The 21,824-nt window shown below is 46.2% G+C and overlaps 1 protein-coding gene across 1 annotated transcript in view; it reads left to right on the top strand.

Moving 5' to 3' along the window:
* Positions 1-20,491, top strand: part of ALX4 (ALX homeobox 4) — a 55,104-nt gene extending 34,613 nt beyond the window's left edge. The window contains exons 2-4 of the mRNA XM_031941648.1: positions 13,566-13,876; positions 18,425-18,553; positions 19,586-20,491. Coding sequence (XP_031797508.1) covers positions 13,566-13,876; positions 18,425-18,553; positions 19,586-19,912 — 767 coding nt within the window. The 3' untranslated portion in view covers positions 19,913-20,491. The remainder of the gene's footprint in view (positions 1-13,565; positions 13,877-18,424; positions 18,554-19,585) is intronic.
* Positions 20,492-21,824: the final 1,333 nt, after the last annotated feature.

The following is a 21,824-nucleotide window of genomic DNA, read 5'->3' as shown; positions in this document are numbered from 1 at the left end:
CCCTTTTTAAAGACTAGTTCTCCATCTCCTGGCTAGTAATAGAGAAGCTACTAGCTGGTTCCCTCTTATTGATGATTAGCATAAAGGATTTGACCAGTAGGTCAAAGGAGTACCATTTCTGACTTAGACAAGGCAGCCTGGTGGTCCTCTCCTTCTGGGGGCTCGCCATTTTGGTGTCAGATACCAGATGAATAAACTCCAATGCAGCTCAGAACTCTCAAACTCAAGAGATCCAGCAGCTTCTGTGTTATTAGCAGAGTTTATAGGTGTGCTCTCCAATATACACACCTGAACCTGATGCCCCCTTAAAAAAAAAAAAAAGCTCTATTACTTTGCTTATTAAACCATAGTCGTTTCAAAATAGCTCCACCTTCTTCCCAGAGAAGCTTCCCTAGTAGAAATAAAATACAGTATATATTTTCTCATCTAACAGTGCATGCTACTTAGTTGCCCTCCTCTATTCTCAGAGGGGAAAATGTGTTTTGTTATCTGTCTTTGCAGGACCAAAGTTAATTATCCCATTCAAACTGAAATCAGATGCTTTTTAGCATATTTTCATTTATATTGTTGCAGTCACCATGAACATGGTTTCCATGGTTCTACTTCTTTTCATTCTGCATCAGTTCATACAAATTTTCCCAGGTTTCTCCAAATTCATCAATGACACTCCGTTATGTTTGGTTTGTCCAAACATTTACCAGTCAATGGACACCCACTTTGTTTCCTCATCCATTTTGCTCCCAAAAAAGTGCTGCAAAGAAAACTTTGGTATCTGCGGGGGCTTCCTAGGGTACATATACAATAGTAGAATTGCCTGGGTCCAAATTTAATGTTTTTTCCCACTATATCATATCTGGATCCAAAACATTATGTGTGGGGTGGGGGGAGAGAGAGAGAGGCAGAGATAGACAGAGACAGACAGAAACAGAGAGATAGAGAGAGACAGAGAGTCAGAGGCAGAGAGACAGACAGAGGAGAACCATAGAGAGACAGAGATAGGAGACAAAAATAATGCCCACTCTTTGCCCTCCATGTGTTGATAATTTCCCATATTTCCTTAGAGGATTGATAACTGCAAGCTGGGTGGGGATGGGGGGAGTGGGAGGGGAAGGAAGGGCAGAAGAAGGGAGGGGGAGAGGTCAGTGATTATTTATTGGGATTGAAGTGGCTCCTAGTGGTCAGCCTGGGTAACTGCAACCTCGGAGTTTGCTATCCAGTTCCTTGACTTTGGGAATCAATAATCCCAACATCAATCAGTCAGCAAGCTCTGAATAAGCACCGAGTGTGTACGAGGCAAGGAGGGGGAAAAAAGCTTTTCTAGCTTGTCCCCAGCACCAGATCCTCCCTCCCCATCTCTTCTGCTCCCCTTCCTCATTTCTGATTATTTCTACAATCCTTTGGTCTAGAGGGTTCCATCTTTCCAAGCTGGCTTATCTTTGATGGTGGTGGGAGTGGTGAGAACGGAGGCACTAGACAGCAGAATGTTTGAGGAAGGGACTATGGCCTATGTTATAATTTGTGTATCTCCTCCAGCACCTAAGACAGGGTATGAACATTCTGGGGGAAGGGGAGAGGGAGGAAGAGGGGGATTGTTGTTATTTGTCCTTCATTCAGGAAGAGGACCCGACATCAGGGAGGCAGTAAATGTTGAGAGAATGATGTAGTTTTTAACTGTCTGGGGAATCGGACTCATGTTTGTTTATTTTTTTAATTCTTAGAGAACAGCTCCTCATTTTTATTCCCAGTTCCCAGCCTCCATTCCTCCCCCTGCCAACTGTTAAAAAAAATTCTCATTAGCTAACTTGAAGTTAGAGAGGCTGTGCGATTTGCCCAGAGTCATTGAGCCTGTAGTTATCTTTAGGGTTCTCCTCCTTGCCTTGCATCTGAATGCAGGGTTCCCCACCCCCACATCTGGGCAAGTCTAGCTTTTATTGGGGATGAGGCACTTTAGGGCTGATACGAAACCCAGCTCTGAACTCTGACCCATTTGTTTACCCATGGGTCACTGGGCTCCTTAGATCTAGAGCCGCAGATGACTTCAGGAGTTATCTAGTCCAATCCCACTATTTTACTTCTGAGTAAGATGAGGCAATAAATAGTTAACATCTAGAGCCACAGAGGACCTCAGGAGCTATCTAGTCTAATCCCACTATTTTACTCATGAGTAAACTGAGGCACAGAACAGTCAAGCAACTTACCCAATATTACAGAAGTGGTAGAGCCAGGATTGAAATTGCAAGGTCCTGTGACTGCATGCTAAGTTCAGAGCTCAAACACTAGCTCCGGGGCAGGTCTCTGGGGCCTCTATTTCTAACAGACCCTAAATACTTCATTAAGTGGATCCCCAGGCTGGGCTTTGGCAGGAGCCAGAGCTTTAGAGCTGCAGCTGCGGTAGCAAGAACAGCAGCTGAAGCTACAGGAGACATCCCCTACCTCCCCATCCAAGCGCTGAGCCCAGAGCCTCTGAGGCTTGGGCAAGGCAGAAATGGGCCTGGTTAGCACCTTCTAAATAGCTTAAAAGTGCAGTGAGATTGCCTATTTCAGTCCCTCGGATCATGACTTCATCTTCTCAGAGCTCCAAGCTTTTTCACTCTGAACCAGGCACATGTGGTTGGCCAGAAGTCGAAAACCTCTTTCCAATCCCTGTTACATATCAGGAAAGAAACCGAGTCCCAGAAAAGTTAACTGATTTGCCCAGGTTACACAGCTGTTAAGTGTTGGAGGCAGTTCTCAACTACAGGTAGACTTGATTCCAAATCCATTGCTTCTCCCATGCACAAAGGCAAATAACTGGCCCCCACTTGAATGGCTTACAGACTCTAAATAAATGACATTTAGCAATCTTCAGGGGTTTTTTTTATTACTACAAACATCTAAAGCTGTGGACTCTCAGTTTGAAAGGAGGGACACTTTTGAGCACAGTAAGGGCCCAGCTGCATTTATGTAACACCTACTATGTGCCAGGTGTTTTGAAAAATGCTATCTCACATATATTGTAATTTAACATATACTTTAACATATTTTACATGTATGGGACTACCTGTCATCTGGGGGAGGAGGTGGAGGGGAAGGAGAGGAAAAGTTGGAACAGAAGTTTTTTCAAGGGTCAGTGTTGAAAAATTACCCATACATATGTTTTGTATATAAAAAGCTATAATAAAAAATTAAGAAAAATGCTATCTCAATTGATCATTACAACAACCTTTAGATGTAGGTACTATTATTATCTTCTTCGTTAACAGTTGAGGAAAATTGAGGCAAAGAGAGGTTGTGACCTACCCAGATTCATATAGCTAATAAGTGTCTAAAGTTAAACTTGAACTTGGGACATCCTGACCCCTAGTCTGGCACTCTACCCACCGAACTACAAGTTGTTTTATGTTGTTGTTCCAGCCGTGTCCAACTTTTCTTGATGCCATTGGGAATTTTCTTGGCACAGATACCAGAGAAGTCTGCCATTTTCTTCTCTTGTTCATTTTACAAGTGAGGGAACTGAGGCATCTAGGATGAAGTGACTTTTCCAGAGTCACATAGCTAGTAATTGTCTGAGGCCAGATTTGAACTTGGAAAATGAATCTTCCTGATTCTTGCTCTGATGCTCCATCTATTGAACCATCAGCTGCCTCATATGCAGAGCTGATTCTAGGAATAGCAATTATGTCAGGTGGTAGCACAGAAAAGTATGTGTGAGTGTGTGTGTGTGAGTGTGAGTGTATGTGTTGTGTGTGAGTGTGTGTGTGAGAGTGTATGTGTGTGAGTGTGTGTGTTGTGTGTGTGAGTGTGTGTATGAGTGCATGTGTGTGTGAGTGTGAGTGTGTGTGTGTGTGTATGAGTGTATGTGTATGAGTGTGTGTGTGAGTGTATATGTGTATGTGAGTGTGTGTGTGTGAGTGTGTATGTAGAAAGGCAAGAACTACTCAGGTGGTACTTCATTATCATCATTATCACTGGTTTTCATTTCCTGTCTCTGACACTTATTAATGAGATAAATGTAAAGCACTTCACAAATCTTAAAGTACTTAAATGCTGTCAGTTCTTGTTGGCTGCTGCTGCTACTGTTCCTGCTGCTGCTGCTACTACTACTACTACTACTACTATCCCCACCACTACCACTACTAACTACTACTACTATTACTAATCATTATTACTACTACTACCACCCCTGTTGCTACTATTACTGTTATTGCTCCTACTGCTACTACTACCACCACCACTATTACTACTATTACTAATCACCACTACTATCACCACCATCACTGCTGCTAATACTACTGTCACTGCAACCACTGCTACTCCTGCTACTTACTACTACAACTACTTGTGTCACCCTGGGCATATCACATCTCTTCTAACCTCCAGGTCCCCCATCTGTAAAATAAGGAGACAGGACCTTTGACCGTTAAGGCTCTTTCCCACTTTCCACTAGGAGCCAATGAAACCCAGGTCTCCTTGCCCTTCTCATATCTAACTTCATGTTATAATTACTGTATATGGGAGGGGGGCAGCAGTAACACTATAGAAAGAGGAAGAGTCAGTGGACCTAAGTTCAAATTGTGCATACATAAGACCTTTCTTCTCCAGTCACTTGGGGTATAGACTTTAAAAGTCTACATTTGGAAGAAATCAAATAACACCCAAACTTCCTGATTTCTAGGATTTAAAAATTTTGAGTCTGCCTTATGTCAGTCAATTCCTTTCCCCTCTTTATCTCTTTGTCTGTTGCAATGATTGAAGGAAACAGGGCTATTTAGCCTGGAAAAGGGAAGGGGAGTGAGGAGTGGACTGGTTTACTATAATTAAAATATTTGAAAAGATCTCTTACAGAGGAGGAATTAGATATTTAGTACCAGAGGGTAAAATCAAGACTGAGACACAGTGAGGGACCAGCTACATTTATATAGTACACACACACACACACACACACATATAATTATATGTTATATAATTATATAATATATATAATATATTATATATTATATAATAGAATATATATTATACTCTAAGATTTATATAACACCTACTATGTACTAGAGAAATCTTAGCGTATAAGCTTTTTAATAGGAGGGAGTATGATTTACATATGTGTGTGTGTGTGTGTGTGCCCATGTATGGAGGAGTATGCTGATAAATTCTGAACAACCAGCGAGGGAAGGAGGAAGCAGGGAAATATATGCATAATGTACTTGGAAATATTAATCTGCTTTATTAAACATATTATCCATCACTTTATTAAACAACAAACCGATAAATCAAGCTTCATTTGCAGTATTTGCCCATTTCAAAGGTGTAAATACTTATACCAAAAATTAAATATAGTCTCTCCATCTGAGATGGCTCCAGCACACCTCTATATGTATGTGTGCATGTGTGTATTTGTACATATGGGTATGTATATGTTCCCAGTGCCTAGCACAGTGCTTCAGAGTAGTCATTTAATAGTTGTTTGATGAATGGATTCCTAACAAAGTTGAGCCTTCTGAAAGTAGACTAGGCTGCTTCATGTATTGGTGAATTCCCGCTCTGTGGAAGTATTTATGGAAAGGATGACAGATGACTACTAGTCCAGGAGGCATTTATTAAGTGCCTATTGTGTTCCAGGCACTATGCTAGAGGGCTAGAGGGACTCATGTTTCAGGCAGATATTGGATTCTATAATCTGAAGTTCTAGTTTTTGAGTTTCTATGTTGCTGTAATGTTAGAGTAAATTTTCTTAAACTGCTTTCAGGGAACTTGCTTTTTTTTATTTAATAGCTTTTTATTTACAGGTTATATGTATGGGTAACTTTACAGCATTAACAATTGCCAAACCTCTGAACTTGCTTTTAAAAATATTTTGAAAACTGTCTTTTAATATAATTGGCTTCCTTTTCAGTTTTGTGTATTTTATTTTATGCATTTTTAAAGTGTTGTTGAGCCCTTAGCACAGTTCCTGGCATAGGATGGTGCTTAATACATGCCTGTTCTGAGAAGGGATCTACAGACTTCACCAGGCTGTCTAAGGGTACACACACACACACACACACACACACACACAGAGAGAGAGAGAGAGAGAGAGAGAGAGAGAGAGAGAGACGGAAAGAAGGAGAGACGGGGAGATGGGGAGATGGGGAGACAGAGAGATGGAGAAACGGAGACAGAGAAGGACAGAGAGAGACCAAGACTGAGAGACAGACAGAGAGAGACTGAGACACACAGAGACAGACAGAGACAGAAAGAGATTATAGGTCTTACTTTTAGAGAAAGTGGGATAATAAGAGTTGGAAAAAGAGCTGAAATCAGACCTGGGATCTCAACCCTGAGTCAGACCCTAATAGACTGACCCTAGCAAATGGCTGAAATTCCAGACTCCAACAGATAAAATTCTTCTAGGAGAAAAAAATGAGGGTTTTTCCCTAAGATATTTGGAGTTTTAGAAGACAAGGAAGGAAGCTGAAAGGAAAGGACGGTAAGAAAGAATAGATACAAAACTGGGACCTCATTCTAGAAGTTGCACATCAAGAGCACTAACCTCAGGAGATTGTCATTAGGATATTAGTCTTTAGTAATACTGTCAAGAACATCAGAGCTCAGAGTGAGCTGAGGCTGGGAGAAGATTCTAAGGAAACAAAAAAGACTCATTTAAAAACTATTGGAAAGAAAATAAGAATAATCAAAGAATTAAGTTGACAGGTTAATGATGATGAAGGGAAGCAGAAGTACTCAGCTCGTATTACATTTTACTTTTCTCTGACAAGAGAAATGACTTTTGGAATAGAAAAAACCAACTGATCCACAAATACCTATAATCGCCTACTATGTGCCGGGCACGTGGTGGGACTACAGCTATAAATACAGTAGCAATAACGATAGTTCCTACTACTCTCAAAGAGGTTACATTTCTCAAAGAGAGACAAGGACATGTATGTCTGTAAAAGAATAAATGTGTGCAGTTAAAATGAAACTGTTCCATCCCATTTTAGCCCCCATACCTTAACTAGATAGGAATATGTCTCCATCAATGAATTATTTATGGATCTTAGACAAAGGAAGGGAGGTTATAAGCATTTATTGAGGCACTGGGAACTCACAACAACCCTGGGAGGTGGATGCTATTATCATCTTAAAATTGAGGAAAATGAGATAGACAGTTACTAAATGACTTACCCAGAATTACACAGCCAGTGAGTAAGATTTGAACTCAGGAAGATGAGTTTTCCTGACCCCAGGGTAGGTACTTTATCCCCTGTACCCCCTAGTTGCCCCTTATTAATTATAAACCTGCAAACTCATAGGATTCAACATTTCATTGTCATATATATTAACAGAATCAAAAGACAGAAAGTACCAATATACATAAACAGTGACTTTTGTATAGTCATTTTTTTTTTCATTTTGGGAGTTTTCATGACAAAGATACTGGAATGGTTTTCCATTTCCTTCTTTAACACATTTTGCAGATGAGGAAACAGGGTTAAGTGACTTGCCCAGGTTCGCATAGCTTGTATCTGAGGCTAGATTTGCATTCAAGATGAATCTTCCTGATTTTCTGACTCCGGGGCCCAGGGTTCTATCCACTGTGCCACCTCGCTGCTCATCCCAACCCACCCTAAATAGTGACTAACATTGTAATAATCAAGTTGAAATCCCTTCCCTTCTCCTTCCTACCTTCCTCTTCACTACTTAGAGAGGGTTAGCAAGGAAGATGGACAGAAAGTGATCAGGAGTTCCTCTAGCATACTGCCCTAGGAAGGCTGGGAACCAAGACCTGGCCTCTGCTTGCTCTCACCAAACAGACTCAGTTCTACCCAATTCGGTCCTGGCCCCTCTGCTGGGCTTCTTATCCCCCCTCCTTCTAGATAGCTCCATGACACCCACCCACCATTGTCCCCTTCTCATCTTCCTGCTTCCATGCACACTCTCCCATCCCTCGCCATTCCCTGCTTTTGTTCCCACAAGGCATTGTACCTGTCCCAAAATCCTTGCTTTGAGAGCCAGGATGAGTACAGTGCTGAGGTGGCCCTTCCTCCTTCTTCTCCGTTTCATTGGCCCCAAATACCCCCCCCCAAAAAAACACACTGGATGAAGGTCCCTTCAAGGCCAAAGGACACTGACACCTGGGAATTCTGGGAAAAATGTATGTCTGCCCACACATTCTAGCCCACCAACTTTCTATGACCCTTGTTCTTTCAAAGTCTATGATCCCTGGAATGGTCTGAATAGTCTTGGTTCTCAGACAAGTCTCTTGGGTCCTTCCTACGGTAACATTCTAAGTTCTATAATCTCCTATGCTCTATATCCTCCAGATGGAACATTCTATGAGACTTGGACTGTAAATTTGGGTTCCCTCAATTCCTAGACCCATCAGGAAGTGCTCTATTGTTCCAGAGCTTGGCCCATCCCAAGGCCGACTGCAGGGCATGCTGGTTACTATATTTCTAGATTTGTGCTTAGAGGTCTCCATGGTCTGACTAGGAAAGTAAGGTCTCCTCCCACAAGGAGAACTAAGCTGTTGTCCCTTGCCCGTTAAGACCTTGCTGGGTCACATTTCTGGTGTCTGTTGCATCCAGAACTGGGCTTTTCATTTTGAGTGAGACTGGGTGGGGTTTTTCCCTTTAAGAATAGTTTTTTAAAAATAAAATGATTTGTGCCCAGAGAAGATAAATATCTTTGCTGAAAGCTCCCTGCCAGCTTGCCAACTGCAGTCTGCATCGTGCTGTCAATGAAGGCAGGGCTTGGCAGACCCTTGTTCATCTGGGGGGGGGGGGGCGAGCATTGGTGTGTGTATGTGTGTGTGTGTGTGTGTGTGTGTACACATGCTGTGCAGCTGCCACATCCCAGAGGGCCTTGCCTGTGCAAGCAACTCTCAAACAAACTCTCGGTTCCTCGCCCACCACCTTTTGCTCTTCCCAGATCCAGTCTCCTTTTTCTGAAGGAAGTATTACACCATTGACCATATTATCGTATATGTTGTGACTACCTTGTTTGCCTGTCCTGTGGGTCTGTGATCCCCTCTCAGTAGTCTGGAATCCCATTTCCATGGAATTGTCTTGACCCTTCCTCACCCATCTGTATTTAGAGACTAGCTTTCTGCCTGCCAGCCCTCCTTAGAAGCATGCTCAATAATTTATCACTGTGTAATTAGGGGCAAATCCCCTTTTTTGAGCCTCAGTTTATTCATCTGGAACAAGGACATAATTATATTCACTTCTTCACTTGCTTGAACAGAATATGTTTGAGAAACCTGAATGTTTTATATAAAAATGGGAGTGATGATTTCTGAGCTTCTAAATGTTCAGCCTTTCTGGCTGAATGCTCCTAAAGACTGAAGCTAGGGAAGCAAAAACAGAGCCCTGAGATCAAAAGACATGAGTTTAAATCCCAGCTCTGCAACTCACTAGTCACATGATATTAGTCAAGTCATTTCCTTTTCTGAACCTCAATGGTCTTATCTCTAAAATAGGGATAATAATAGTTTTATGTCACAGGGCTTCTGGAGGAGTCAAATGAGACAGTGAATATAAAGTACTAATATGATATAAAGAATAATATGGAAAGTAAACCTCAAAGCCATATATAAAAATCAGCTACAATTAACTATAAAATGGGGATAATAATAGTATAGCACAGTCTAGTAAAAAATGGAATATCAAAGAGGTGATGATTAGAGTACCCAGGCTGGAGAAAGAAAGGCTGTCTTCCATGAGTTTGAATTCAGCCTCAGATACATATTAGCTGTGTGACCCTGGGCAAGTCACTTAACCCAATTTCCTCCAAAGGGGGAAAAAAAAGAAAGAAAAAAGCCTTGATTATCTCTGTCTCTGAAGTCTTATTCTTTGGATTTAGGATGTTGGATAGGAGAATTCTTAAGTATCTTCTGACCCTGGATTCAATGTGTGGGACTACGCCAACGAGTATAAAACCAGACCATAACTAGAGCATCGTGACTCCCGGGGCTCTGTCCCAGGGCAACCCAATTTAGAGAGCACAGTGATTTAGCACATGTGTTCCTGGAGCAGTACTTCTGAAATTAATTCCCCCTCCCACTCTACTGAATTGATCTTAATTCATCCTTGTAATTTTTTTTTTCTTATTATGAGTTACCAAGTTTATTTGAGGAAGAATTCATGTGGCTTGTTCCCGAGGTGATTTGCGCCCCTGCCCTCAGGCCCACCAGCATCTCTAGTCATGTTGCTTGCCAATTATTCCCTGACGTTTTCAGTGTGCTTTGAGCACTACAGGCCAGCCAAGATCAGAGCTGAGAAATCAAGACAACGGCTGCGGGAGTAACGGTGTGACTTCGGCCATGGGGCCATGGGGCCACGGGGCCACGGGGCCTGTTTTCTATGGTTCTGTATTTAAAGAAACTCAGGGAAGTTAAACAAGGCTCTGTCCCAATGGCAACAGGACTATTATGAGCAAGCGCCACATGAAAAAATAGGAAATGGGAGCAGCAGAGAGGTAGGGAACATTGTGGTGAGAATCAAAGTGGCAGATTGGAAATGATGCTGGGCTTGGATGCAAGAATACTGACTTCCATTTAGTTACCTTAGGTGAAGCACTTTACATCTCTGAGACTCAGTTTCTCCATCTGCAGAACGGGGATAGGAATGATTGCACTACCTATCACACAGGGCTTTTTCTTTTTCTTTCTTTTTTTTTTATCTAATAGCCTTTTATTTACAGGTTATATGTATGGGTAACTTTACAGCATTAACAATTGCCAAACCTCTTGTTCCAATTTTTCCCCTCTTACCCCCCACCACCTCCCCCAGATGGCAGGATGACCAGTACATGTTAAATATATTAAAATATAAATTAGATACACAATAAGTATACCTGACCAAACCGTTATTTTGCTGTACAAATAGAATCAGACTCTGAAATATTGTACAATTAGCTTGTGAAGGAAATCAAAAATGCAGGTGGGCATAAATATAGGGATTGGGAATTCAATGTAATGGTTCTTAGTCATTTCCCAGAGTTCTTTCTCTGGGCGTTCATTACTGCTCCATTGGAAATGATTTGGGCTTTTTTCAAGGAAAAATTTAATCATTCATTTCATAATTTCTTAAAAATGTTTTAATTAGTAAAAATACAATTTTTTCTCCCTTCCAATCTATGTCTACTGAAAAAAAGAAAAGAAAAAAATAAAACTTTACCTTTTTTGAAGAAAAAATTCAATCATTCATTTAGTAATTGTTTAAAAATGTACTTGTTTTAATTAGTAAAAAAAAAAAATCCATTTTTTCTCCTTCCCAACCCCTTCCTATGGGGGAAATAAAGAACAAAACTTTATTTTTTTTTGAGAAAATATTTAATCGTTCATGTAATAATCTTTTTAAAATGTACTTGTTTTAATGAGTAAAAATCCATTTTTTCTCCTTTCCAAACCATCCCTACCTGAAGAAAAAAAAAAAAAGGAAAAACAAAACTTTACTTTTTTTGAGAAAATATTTAATCATTCATTTAATAATCTTTTAAAAATATATTTGTTTTAATTAGTAAAAATCCATTTTTTTTTTCTCCCTTCTAAGCCATCTCTACGGCGAAAAAAAGAAAAACAAAATGTTCTCTTTTTTGAGGAAAACCGTTAATCATTCATTTAATAATCTTTTAAAAATGTATTTATTTTAATTAATAAAAATTCTTTTTTTTCTCTCTTCCATAATATACCTATTGGAAAAAAAAGAAAAAACAAAACTTTCCTTTTTTCAAGGAAAACATTTAATCATTCCCTTAATAATCTTTTAAAAATGTATTTGTTTTAATTAGTAAAAACCCATTTTTCCTCCTTCCCAACCTATTCCTACTGGAAAAAAAAAGAAAAACAAAACTTTTCAACTTCCATTTTAAAGCAACTGTGATTGTTTTGTTATTTTGTTGAAATTGAAAATACAAAGAAAAACACAGAGCAAGACAGAGAGGAAGAGATGGGGGAGAGACATGGGGAGGGAGAGGGAAGGAGGCATGGAGTGAGAGAGAAAGGAAGGGAGATAGAGGGAGGGAGGGAGAGAGGGAGGAAGTGAGAGGGAGGAGAAAGTTCCTTCCCTCAAGGGACTTACATTCAATCTAGAGGAACAGATTTTATACATTTGAGTAAATAGGAAGTACATACAAAGTAAACACTTTGTAAACACCAAAGGCAACAATTACCTCCAAAGTGGCCATCTCTGGGGCTGAGGATTCAATGTATCCTCATCATCTCTCTGGGGCTCTGAAGTAACAAAGGGGGGTTATGGAACCTCAGAAGACCCAGGTCACTAGAATCACTTCCCCTCCCTGAGTCTCTTATTTGACGTTTCTGAGGCTCAGTTTCCCCATCTGTAAAATGAAGAAGGGTTGAATCGGGTGAACTCTAAAGTCCTTCCCAGCTGTACTTCTCTGATCCCGTGATCCATCTGTAAAACGAGGGAGTCAGCTAGGTGATTTCTCATGTTCCAGTTCTTGCAATCCCTGACTGGAACCATGCCCCACTTGATGGGGATGGCTGCGGGCCAGCGTCCACCAGCTGTGTCCAAATGAAGCCAGATGTGACAGACCGTCAATTAGCCCTGGGAAAATGCACAGGATGTCTGTCAACCCAGCACTGTCAATGGGAAGCTCCTCAATTTGCACCTGAGGATCCCTGGCTGGCAGAGGAACCAGGGAATGGGCGCTGTTTTCAATTAGGAAACATGACCCACTGTGAGGAAAACCAAAATATCTTTCTGATAATGGGCAAGACTTGGGAGGGCCGCAAGAAGGATGGCAACGTCGGTCCCCTCAGCAGTTGTTCATCTCTGCCCAGGGACAGGGTCCATGCAGCTGGCTTTGAGGTGGGACAGAAGAAAAGCATTAGACTTTCTTACCATCATCCCACCCAAAAAATGGCCACAGGGAGCCAGGAAGTGAGAAGAAATCCCAGGCAACACTAGAAGGCTGACCATTGAAAAAGTCCTGGCTGCAGTAAAAACATCCTTGCTCTCTGTGCCTCAGTTTAACCATCTGAAAATGGAGACTATGCATGGGTCAACCCCTAAGTACTGAAGTAACTTCAGGAACTGAGGAAGGCCATGTTCCTTCATGGCATGGACTCCTCTAAACATAGAATCATGGCTTTGAGCTGGAAGGGTCCTCACAAGTCACCTGGTCCAACACTTTCGATTTTCAGGAGGAGGAAACTGAGGCACAGTTTTCAAGGTCACAGAACTAGGATTTGAAACCAGATCCTCTGAATTCAAATACAACAGTTTTTGCACTGTACCACCAGGCTAAGGAAGAGTCATGGGGATGAGATACCCCAAACCTCAGGGAGTTACTTCTTCTCTGGCCTCTTCCCTCTGTCAATCTTCATGTGATTGGAGCCATGACTCAGTTCTCAAATCCAATGGGGACTAGCCCGGATTACTGGATTTCTCTGTGCCTCAGTTTCTCTATCTAATAATGGGATAATACCATTGGCAGTAGTTAAGTCAAGTTTGTTGTGAGCCTACAAGTTCTGAAGAAAAGCATTATGTTATTATCATGATTGGCCTCTTGGCTACCGGCTTAATTGAATTTCCTTTTCTCCCTTTCTTCCTTTTCTTCCTCTCTGCCTTCTCCCTCAGCCAAAGAAAGTTCCTTGGGAGAAACTGAGATAGCACCCAACTCTGACCCAGTGGGGATGGACAGCAACTACCTCGGGGTGAAGGAGGCTGGGGTGAAGGGTTCCCAGGACAGGGCTGGCACAGACCTGCCCAGCCCCATGGAGAAGGCCGACTCGGAAAGCAACAAGGGAAAAAAGCGACGGAACCGTACCACCTTTACCAGCTACCAACTGGAGGAACTGGAGAAGGTCTTCCAGAAGACCCATTACCCAGATGTCTATGCCCGAGAGCAGCTGGCCATGAGGACGGACCTCACCGAGGCTCGGGTGCAGGTCAGTCTGGTGTGGGGTGAGGGGCCTAGGGGAGAGGGAGGACAATCTGAGGGGTTTTCTCAGGCTCATAATTCATCCTTGGCAGGTCAAGAGATCAATCATAGACACCTGACATGGGCAGTGGAAAGAAAGAGCAAAAAAGGTGTGAGCTTTTCCTTTGAGGTTCTCACACTGGGGCTTAGACGAGAAAAATATTTATAAACAATCAAAAAATACAAAGACTGTCAGAGCAGGAAGGGGCCATCTTAGTCCCAAAGAAAAAAATGAAAGCCCCATTCCTGCCCTCAAGGAGCTTACATTCTACTAGTATTGGTCATGTGGTAGAGAGGAAAGATCACTGGGCTGGAAGTCGGGAGGCCTGGGTCCCAAACCAGACTCTGCCATCAGTGAATTAACAAATGAGTCAATGAATGAGTGAATGCACAAATGAATGAATAAATGAATGAATCACTTATTATGCATCCAGCTCTGTCCTAAACACCAGGGATACAAAATCAGAAGTCATGACAGTATCCTGATGTTGAGGTCAAGGAGGAGGACAGGGGAGGTTACCCCCAAATGATCCAGGGAAAATCAATTTACATTTGTGTCAGTTTCCCCATCAGCTTAATAGTCTGTATGCATCATTACACACACACACACACACACACACACACACACACACACACACACACATATGTGTAAAATTCCATTTCTGTCTCTCTCTGCCTCTCTCTGCATGTGTCTATCTCTTTGTGTCTCTCTGTGTGTCTTTGTGTATCTGTCTCTCTATGTGTATGTCTCTTTGTCTCTGTGTGTGTGTGTGTCTCTCTATCTCTGTGTGTCTCACTGTCTCTCTCTCCATATATACACACATATATAAATAAATATGCTCATATATATGTATATATACATGTTTATACATACAAATATATAATATGTATGTGGGTATAAACACACATGCTATGTCTAAGTTATAAGACAGAAAATAGATGTTCTTCTCTACCTTGAAAGAAGGGATTATTGAATGAGCACATGAATTCTGCCCCATGTGCACTCTGGGGACTCTCCTGCCGGGGACCCTGGGTACCTGAAGCCAAGCTGAGGAGGTCAGAGGGAGAGAGCGGGGATGGGGGGGCCTTTCCCTAGGAGGGAGCCTGGCTCTTGGCTGGGCTCCAGATGCTGGAGGGGCCTCTGCTGTGCCTGTCTAGGATTCCGATCTGCGCAGCTGGTGTCTGAAGACAATAAGATTTCCCCATCCCTGGCCCACCCCGCCCCGGCCCCAGATGGGCTGTGGTTAGCGTGAGCTTTGCCAAGGCAGTTGGTGCCTTGCACGGCTCAGCCCCCCAGAGAGGCCTGTGTTGAGTGAGCCTGTGCTTGGGGCTGGGGTTCAGAGGCGTGGTGGTCCCGAAGCTCAGGATTTCAGAACTTCGGCAGCTTTGGGACGCTAGCGTTGATGAAGACCAGACGCTTAGAATCCTTAAGATCCTAGATTCTAGAATAGAGACTTTGGGGAATCCACACAGCTTGAAAGCTCGAGGGCTCCAGAATGAAGCCCCAGAATGGGGCTGGAAAGGTGGGGGGCCTCTGAAAGCCAGGGGTTTGTGTTTCAGGGGGGGTATAGGTGAGGAAGTGGGAAGTAGGGATGGGAAGCTAGATTTTGGAAGCCACAGGACTGAAAAATCTGGCAGGATCTAGAGCTTGGGAATCCAGACTCTAATCAATCAATCAATAAGGATTTGTTAAGGCAATGTGTGCCAGATACTCCTTCCCTATGGGAGATCCTTCCAACTCCCAGCCTACCCCCGCTCCCTCCATTACAGTATAAGCTGAGATTAGGTTTAGAACCAGAGAATGTCAAGAGTTCAAGGGGACCTTAGAACCTAGTATGAGCTGGGAATGGCCTTAGAACACAAAAAGGCGGAGCTGGATGAAAATTAAAACAGAAGGTGAGGGGGGGGGAGGGGAGGGGAAAGACACGGGACATAGAATGGAGGAGCCAGATGGAATCAGAGCAATCATCCCAACTCTTTGTTCCCCTTCCTCTCTTCAACACACACACACACACACACACACACACACTCAACACCTGTGTTTTTCTACATTACATTTAACACTGATGAACCTCCTTCCTTCTTTTCCCACAGATATCTTTATCTCCATTAATCCCATTCATCCTCCTTCCAACACATTCATATCCTTCTCCATCACATCCATGTCTCCTTTATTCCTTCTCTCCACATTTTACTTCCTCTTCTCATTTCACTCCTTTACATCCTCTCCTCTCTTCCTTGACCATTTATCTTCTCTTCTTCCTCCTCCTCCTCTTCCTCTTCCTCCTCCTCCTCTTCTTTCTTCTCCTCCTTCTCTTCTTCTTCTTCTTCCCTACTGCCTTCTGCCCCATATAGCTGAAGAACCCCCCCTTTACCAACTTCCCTTTACCAGTTTCTAAGACCTCTGTTTGTTGGGGAACCCTGGCCCCCCAGCCCCTTCCCAGGCACCAGCCATTCCCAATCCCCTCCCATGAGGGGCCCGAGACTCTAGCAAGCGGGAAGGAAAGCTTCAGAAGCTGCTCAGCATTTTCCTCCTTGTCTCTTTCTTCCGAAAAGGAAAAAAAAAAGCGGCAATATATCTTGAAGCCTCTCATCCCCCTCCTCAGCAAGCCCCCCTCACCTCCCCTCAGCTTCCCCCACATAAAACCCTGGGAGGCTGAGGCAGGAGGAGCGGAAAGACTGAGCTAAGCCTGCAGGAAATTAAACATGAAATGAAAACAAGCTTTGGCCATCCACTCTCTCATCCTGCCCTCCACCCCCCATTCCAGGCCACTGATAAAACGGGATCCAGTTTCATTGGGAGATGAAGCTGGCTCTGTGCTCCGGGCCCTGAGGGGTGGGAGGCAGGCTGGGGGACCGGCCTGGGATGTTCAGCGCCAGGAAGAGGCAGGGGGTGGGACAAGATGGCACCGAGGCCCCAGGGAAACCTGGTGCGCAGGGTCAGGGGAAGCCCAGGGGAGAAGGAGCCATCCACGGCAGAGTGGTAGACATATTCTGCCTGGTCCCAGAGGGCAAGGTTATGAACAATGGGGAAAAGTTATAAATAGGCATATTTAGGCTAAATTGGGGGGGGGGAGGGCAGGGTTCGGGACTTCCTAAGGCTGAGGTTTATTTCCAAAGAGGAATGAGCTGTCTTGGAGCCAGAAAGATCTCCTTTTGTGGAAGTCTTTAAACAGAAGGTGGAGGAGCAATTGCAGCCATGCTGCCGTGGGGTACAGATTGACTTGGTCCCCTTCCTACCCTGAGATTGTGATTAAGGACTGGCCTTAATTCTGGCTCTCCCCAGCCAGTCTTGCGATCTTGGACACATCACCTTATCTCACAGAGTCGGCGTAAGGATCGAGCCGGAAGACAGAGACAATGCACTTCTTACTAAGATCCCCATATTACAGATGGAGAAACTGAGACTCGGGCAAATGATGTCTTTTGTATCTCAACGCCACCTGAGCATAAGCTCTGCTTCTCCTTGTCTCTACTCCTCCCCCCCCCCCCACCCAACCCTTTTGCCCTTTTCCTCTACTTCATCCCTCCTGCCTTTGTTCCCTTAGGCAGTGTCTCCCCAATTCAAAGAAATCTAAGGTTATCTTTTTAATCAGTTCCAGTTAGATGTGAAGCATCTTGAAGCTTTCTCACTTTCTGCCGCCTGCCTGGAAGCTCCTTCCAACCCCAGGGGCAGAATTAGCCACTGAGTCTCGGGGCTGGCTGTGGGAATCGCAGGATTCTAAGCTACAGAGGATGTGAAAGGTCATCTTGTCCAACGTCCTCCTTTCCCCGATGACCTGAATCATGTCCAGAACCCGGAGGTGACTTACCCCAAGGATGAGCAGAACACGTTCTAGAAGTCCGTCCCCCCACTCCACATTCAGAGTTCTTCCTGCTCCGACAAATGCCTCATGTGGAACAGCCCCCACCTGAGTTCTGAGTTCCCTCTATAACATCCAGAAATATCGACTTGAAGCTTCCAGTGACAGGAGGCTCTCTCCCTCCCATGGCAACCCATTCCCCTGCCGGACAGCTTGACTGGTTGGGCCATCCAGAGAGCTTCATTGCCTGTGACTTCTACCCATTGGTTTTAGTTTTGCTTGCCACCCCTGGATGATGATGATGATTATAATATAATGATGATATGTGGACAGCGTCATATCATTACCAACAAAAAAACAAGTACACGGTAGCAGACATAAGAACTCAAAAGTTTATAAAGGTTTCTACCTTTGTCATTTCATTTCACCTTCATTTCATCTTTGGGGTAATTGCTCTTATCCCTATTTAACAGGTGAGAAAACTGAGTCCCAGTGCAGTTAAGCGATTTGCCAGTCACACAGCTAGTATCTGTAGTAGAATTTGAACACAAATTGAGTTATCCCCACTCTCTAGTAAACTGATCAAATTCAACTCAAATGCTTTGAAGTTTTAGGGAACTGGGAGCCAAAGGGGATCCTGAGTAGGGCCCTCAGACTCTAATCCCTAGGGACCCCATCTCTATCTCACTCCCCACACGTGCTTCTATCCTCAGGTCTGGTTCCAGAACCGACGGGCCAAGTGGAGGAAGCGGGAGAGGTTTGGGCAGATCCAGCAGGTTCGCACTCACTTCTCTACAGCCTATGAGCTACCCCTCCTTACCAGAGCTGAGAACTACGCCCAGGTGAGTGAGTGCTCCAGCCCAGTCCCAGCTCCAAGCGCCTCCCTCTAAGATCGGGGCAGACCCGGCTGGGCTTTGGGGAAGGAAAGAGCCATCTCTCCATTTCCGTGTTCTGACTTTGTCACCTTTGGGGACCCGCGGAGCAGCCTGACTCGGCCGCCTCGGAGAGGAAAGCCCTCTTTCTGGCCTCCTCTGCCCCGCCCCCCTTGCCCCCCCCCCCCCCCCCCCCCCCCCCCCCCCCCCCCCGGCCAGCTGTAGCTCTGTGTTGGCTGAAGGGAGAGCTTGGGCCGAGCCGGGCTCTGGTGTCCACAAGGCTAAGGGATGGTGGCCTTCCCACCCCCAGGAGGCCGCCGGGGGAACTGGTTCCCAGGGAGGGGGGGCCCTGAAACCTGGAAGCTTCTGGGAAGCCTGGCCCCTCCCACCTGGCCTCCATTTTCCGAAGCCCCCAGGCTCCCAGCCCAGATGCTGGGCCGCTCTCTGCTAAGCTGGGAGGTCAGCAGTTTGCCTTTGGTGCTTGCAAGCTCCCCGCGCTGGGCCCCTTGGCCCTTCCTGGCCCCAGCCTTGCTTTAGCCGCTTCTCCCATATCCCCAGTTGCAGAAGTCACTGGTCTCAGCTGGTCCTCGGCTAACAAAACCCTAGTGACCTCGGAGCATCTAGCGCAGCTCTCCCCCATACGCAGCTCCATCCACAGCAGCAAGTGGGACGGCAGGGAGGCGGAGCGGGCCCTTTTCCGCTGGTTTGGTGATGATTTGGATGCTACCCGCCACCCCATAGTCTCCATTACCCCGTTCTCTGTCTCTCTGTGTCTCTGTCTCTCCCTCCCTGTCTCTCTGTCTCTCTCTGTCTCTGTCTCTCCCTGTCTGTCCGTCTCCCTCCCTCCCTCCCTCCCCATCATTACAAAGGTACTGGGGACGCTGCTCCGGACCCCGGGCGCTTCCATCCCCTTCCCCGCTGCCCCCCCCCCCCCGCCCCCCCCCCCCGCCCCCCGCCGGGCCCGGGAGCCCGCCCGTGACTTCTCCGCTTGCCTCTTCCCAGATCCAGAACCCGTCTTGGATCGGCAACAACGGAGCGGCCTCGCCGGTGCCGGCCTGCGTGGTCCCCTGCGACCCGGTGCCCGCGTGCATGTCCCCCCACGCGCACCCCCCCGGCGCCGGCGCCGGCGTCTCTGACTTCCTCAGCGTCTCGGGGGCCGGCAGCCACGTGGGCCAGACGCACATGGGCGGCCTGTTCGGGGCCGCGGGCCTGGGCCCCGGCCTCAACGCCTACGAGCTCAACAGCGAACCGGACCGGAAGACCTCGAGCATCGCGGCCTTGCGCATGAAGGCCAAAGAGCACAGCGCCGCCATTTCCTGGGCCACATGACAGGGCCCCGCCCGCTCCCCCTCCCCGTCCCCCCGCCTCGGGGCTGGCCGAGCCCCCGGACCCCCGCGGTCCGACTCTCCCGCCGCCCGAGGCCCCGCAGCCAGGGGAGCTTCGGGAAGGTGGGCCAGCGGGCGGCCCGGGGGCGGGACTTTCTGCCCCGGCCTCCGCCGCGCTCCGAGGCCCTTGTCCCAAGGCAGTAGAAAAAGTCCTGTTGCCGAGTCCCGAAGCCATCGGGAACGGAGACCCCCTCTCCACAGTCTGAGCCCCCGGCCCCTCCAAGCAGACTCCCGTCCGTCCCGGGCCAGCGGGGGCCCTTCCTCTCTGGGCTCCGTCTGGCCCCAAGCCTGAACGCCTTCTTTTCCCGGCATTCCCCCCCCCCCGATGGCTCTCGGGTTCCCCCGAGACGCCCCTGTCCCCCACTTCTCTCCCTGAAGCCGGACGGGCGCCCGCCTGGGAAACCCCGGGCTCCCGCTTTTCGCTGCTGCCGTCGCGTTTGCCGAAGCCCAGACTGGGAACCTGAGGGTCCCTTCCATTGGATGCCCCTGGGAAGGAGGGATGGGGGGGGTCGGGAGGGAGGGTAAGGGGTCACAAGAAGAGCCAGCCTTGGGACTGATGGGGAGCAGATTGGGTCAGGCAGGAGGGAGGCTGGGATGGAGGCCAGGGCAGAGAGAAACTCCAGGACACGGTCTCCCCTCTTCCTCCTGTCCAGGAGACTCTAGTGCTGAGAATCAAAAGGGAGAGAGGAAGATCAGAGCGGAGGGATGGCCAAAGAGCAAAGAAGAGAGAGCTGGGGGGGGGGTTCCCCAGAACAGGAGCTGAGGCTGGTCCCGAGAGCAGTGGAAATGGAGAAGGGCCAGGGCCAGGGAGACGGAAACTCACTTCCTGACCTGCCTCAACCCACAAGTTTGGGAGACAGGAGGGAATGGGACAGAGCCCCCTAATTGGGGGGCATTAGCTGACCCCAGATAAAAAAAATTATCTTCATAAGGGCCCTTCCTATAAGACCTTTCAAGAAAGTCCTTCTCCACCTGCTTTTCTTGGGTGGAAAGAATCCCCAACCCTTTAGCCTTTCCTTAGGGCTTCCATAGAAGGAAACCAATGTTTCTGGCTGAAGAGATGGCTCCTGACTTGGGGCCCCGACTCTCTGGACAGTACCACATTGCCAGTGGCTCCATCCTATGCCGGGACCCTTGGGGGCTAGACCCAGTGACTGCTTGTTTCTAAGAATGGCTCTCTTGGATAGAGTGGAAGTAGCCTGTTATCCTCAACGCCTGCCAGCCTACTTGACCAGTTCCAGTCCCCACCAAAATCTGCAGCTCTGGCTGCACTAACCAGAGTCTTGTCCACAAGCTGCTTCCCCTAACTTGAATCCAAAACCTTTACCCCATTGGACTGGAGTCCGCCCTTCTTTCTTTGTATTTAATTCAAGCCAAAGGCATTTCCTATTGCCCATTCAGTATAAGATGCCTACAGCAAGGGACCCCAGGAGGTCACCCAGTCTAGCTCACTGGTTTTTCCAAATGAGGAAACCATCCTGGGGAGGTGAGGCTACTTGCCCACACCGATAGAAATTCTCAAGTTAAATCTGAACCCACATTCTCATCTTCCAGAGCCAATATGCTCTCCCAGGGTAAGGCTCGATGGAGGAAAAGGAGCTGGTGAGAATCAGGGTGTTATGAGGAGAACAATGTACCATTATTATGACCCAGAGGAGAGCGAGATCAGTGCAAAGGAGAAATGGGGGCCAAGTGATTCGAGGTATTTGAGAAAGTTGACATCACGTTCATGGGTGGGAATGAGGAGTAAGGTAGACTGGGTTTTCTGAAGGATTTAGCGTCAAAGTTGGATTTGGAAGGAAGAAAGGAAGCTCAGTAGATGGAGGTGAAGGTAGGGGAGGCAGAAGAGGGCTGAA

The sequence above is a fragment of the Sarcophilus harrisii genome, chromosome 6, assembly GCF_902635505.1.
Source record: "Sarcophilus harrisii chromosome 6, mSarHar1.11, whole genome shotgun sequence".
Taxonomy (NCBI): Eukaryota; Metazoa; Chordata; class Mammalia; order Dasyuromorphia; family Dasyuridae; genus Sarcophilus; species Sarcophilus harrisii.
This window is presented reverse-complemented; position numbering and strand designations above follow the sequence as displayed.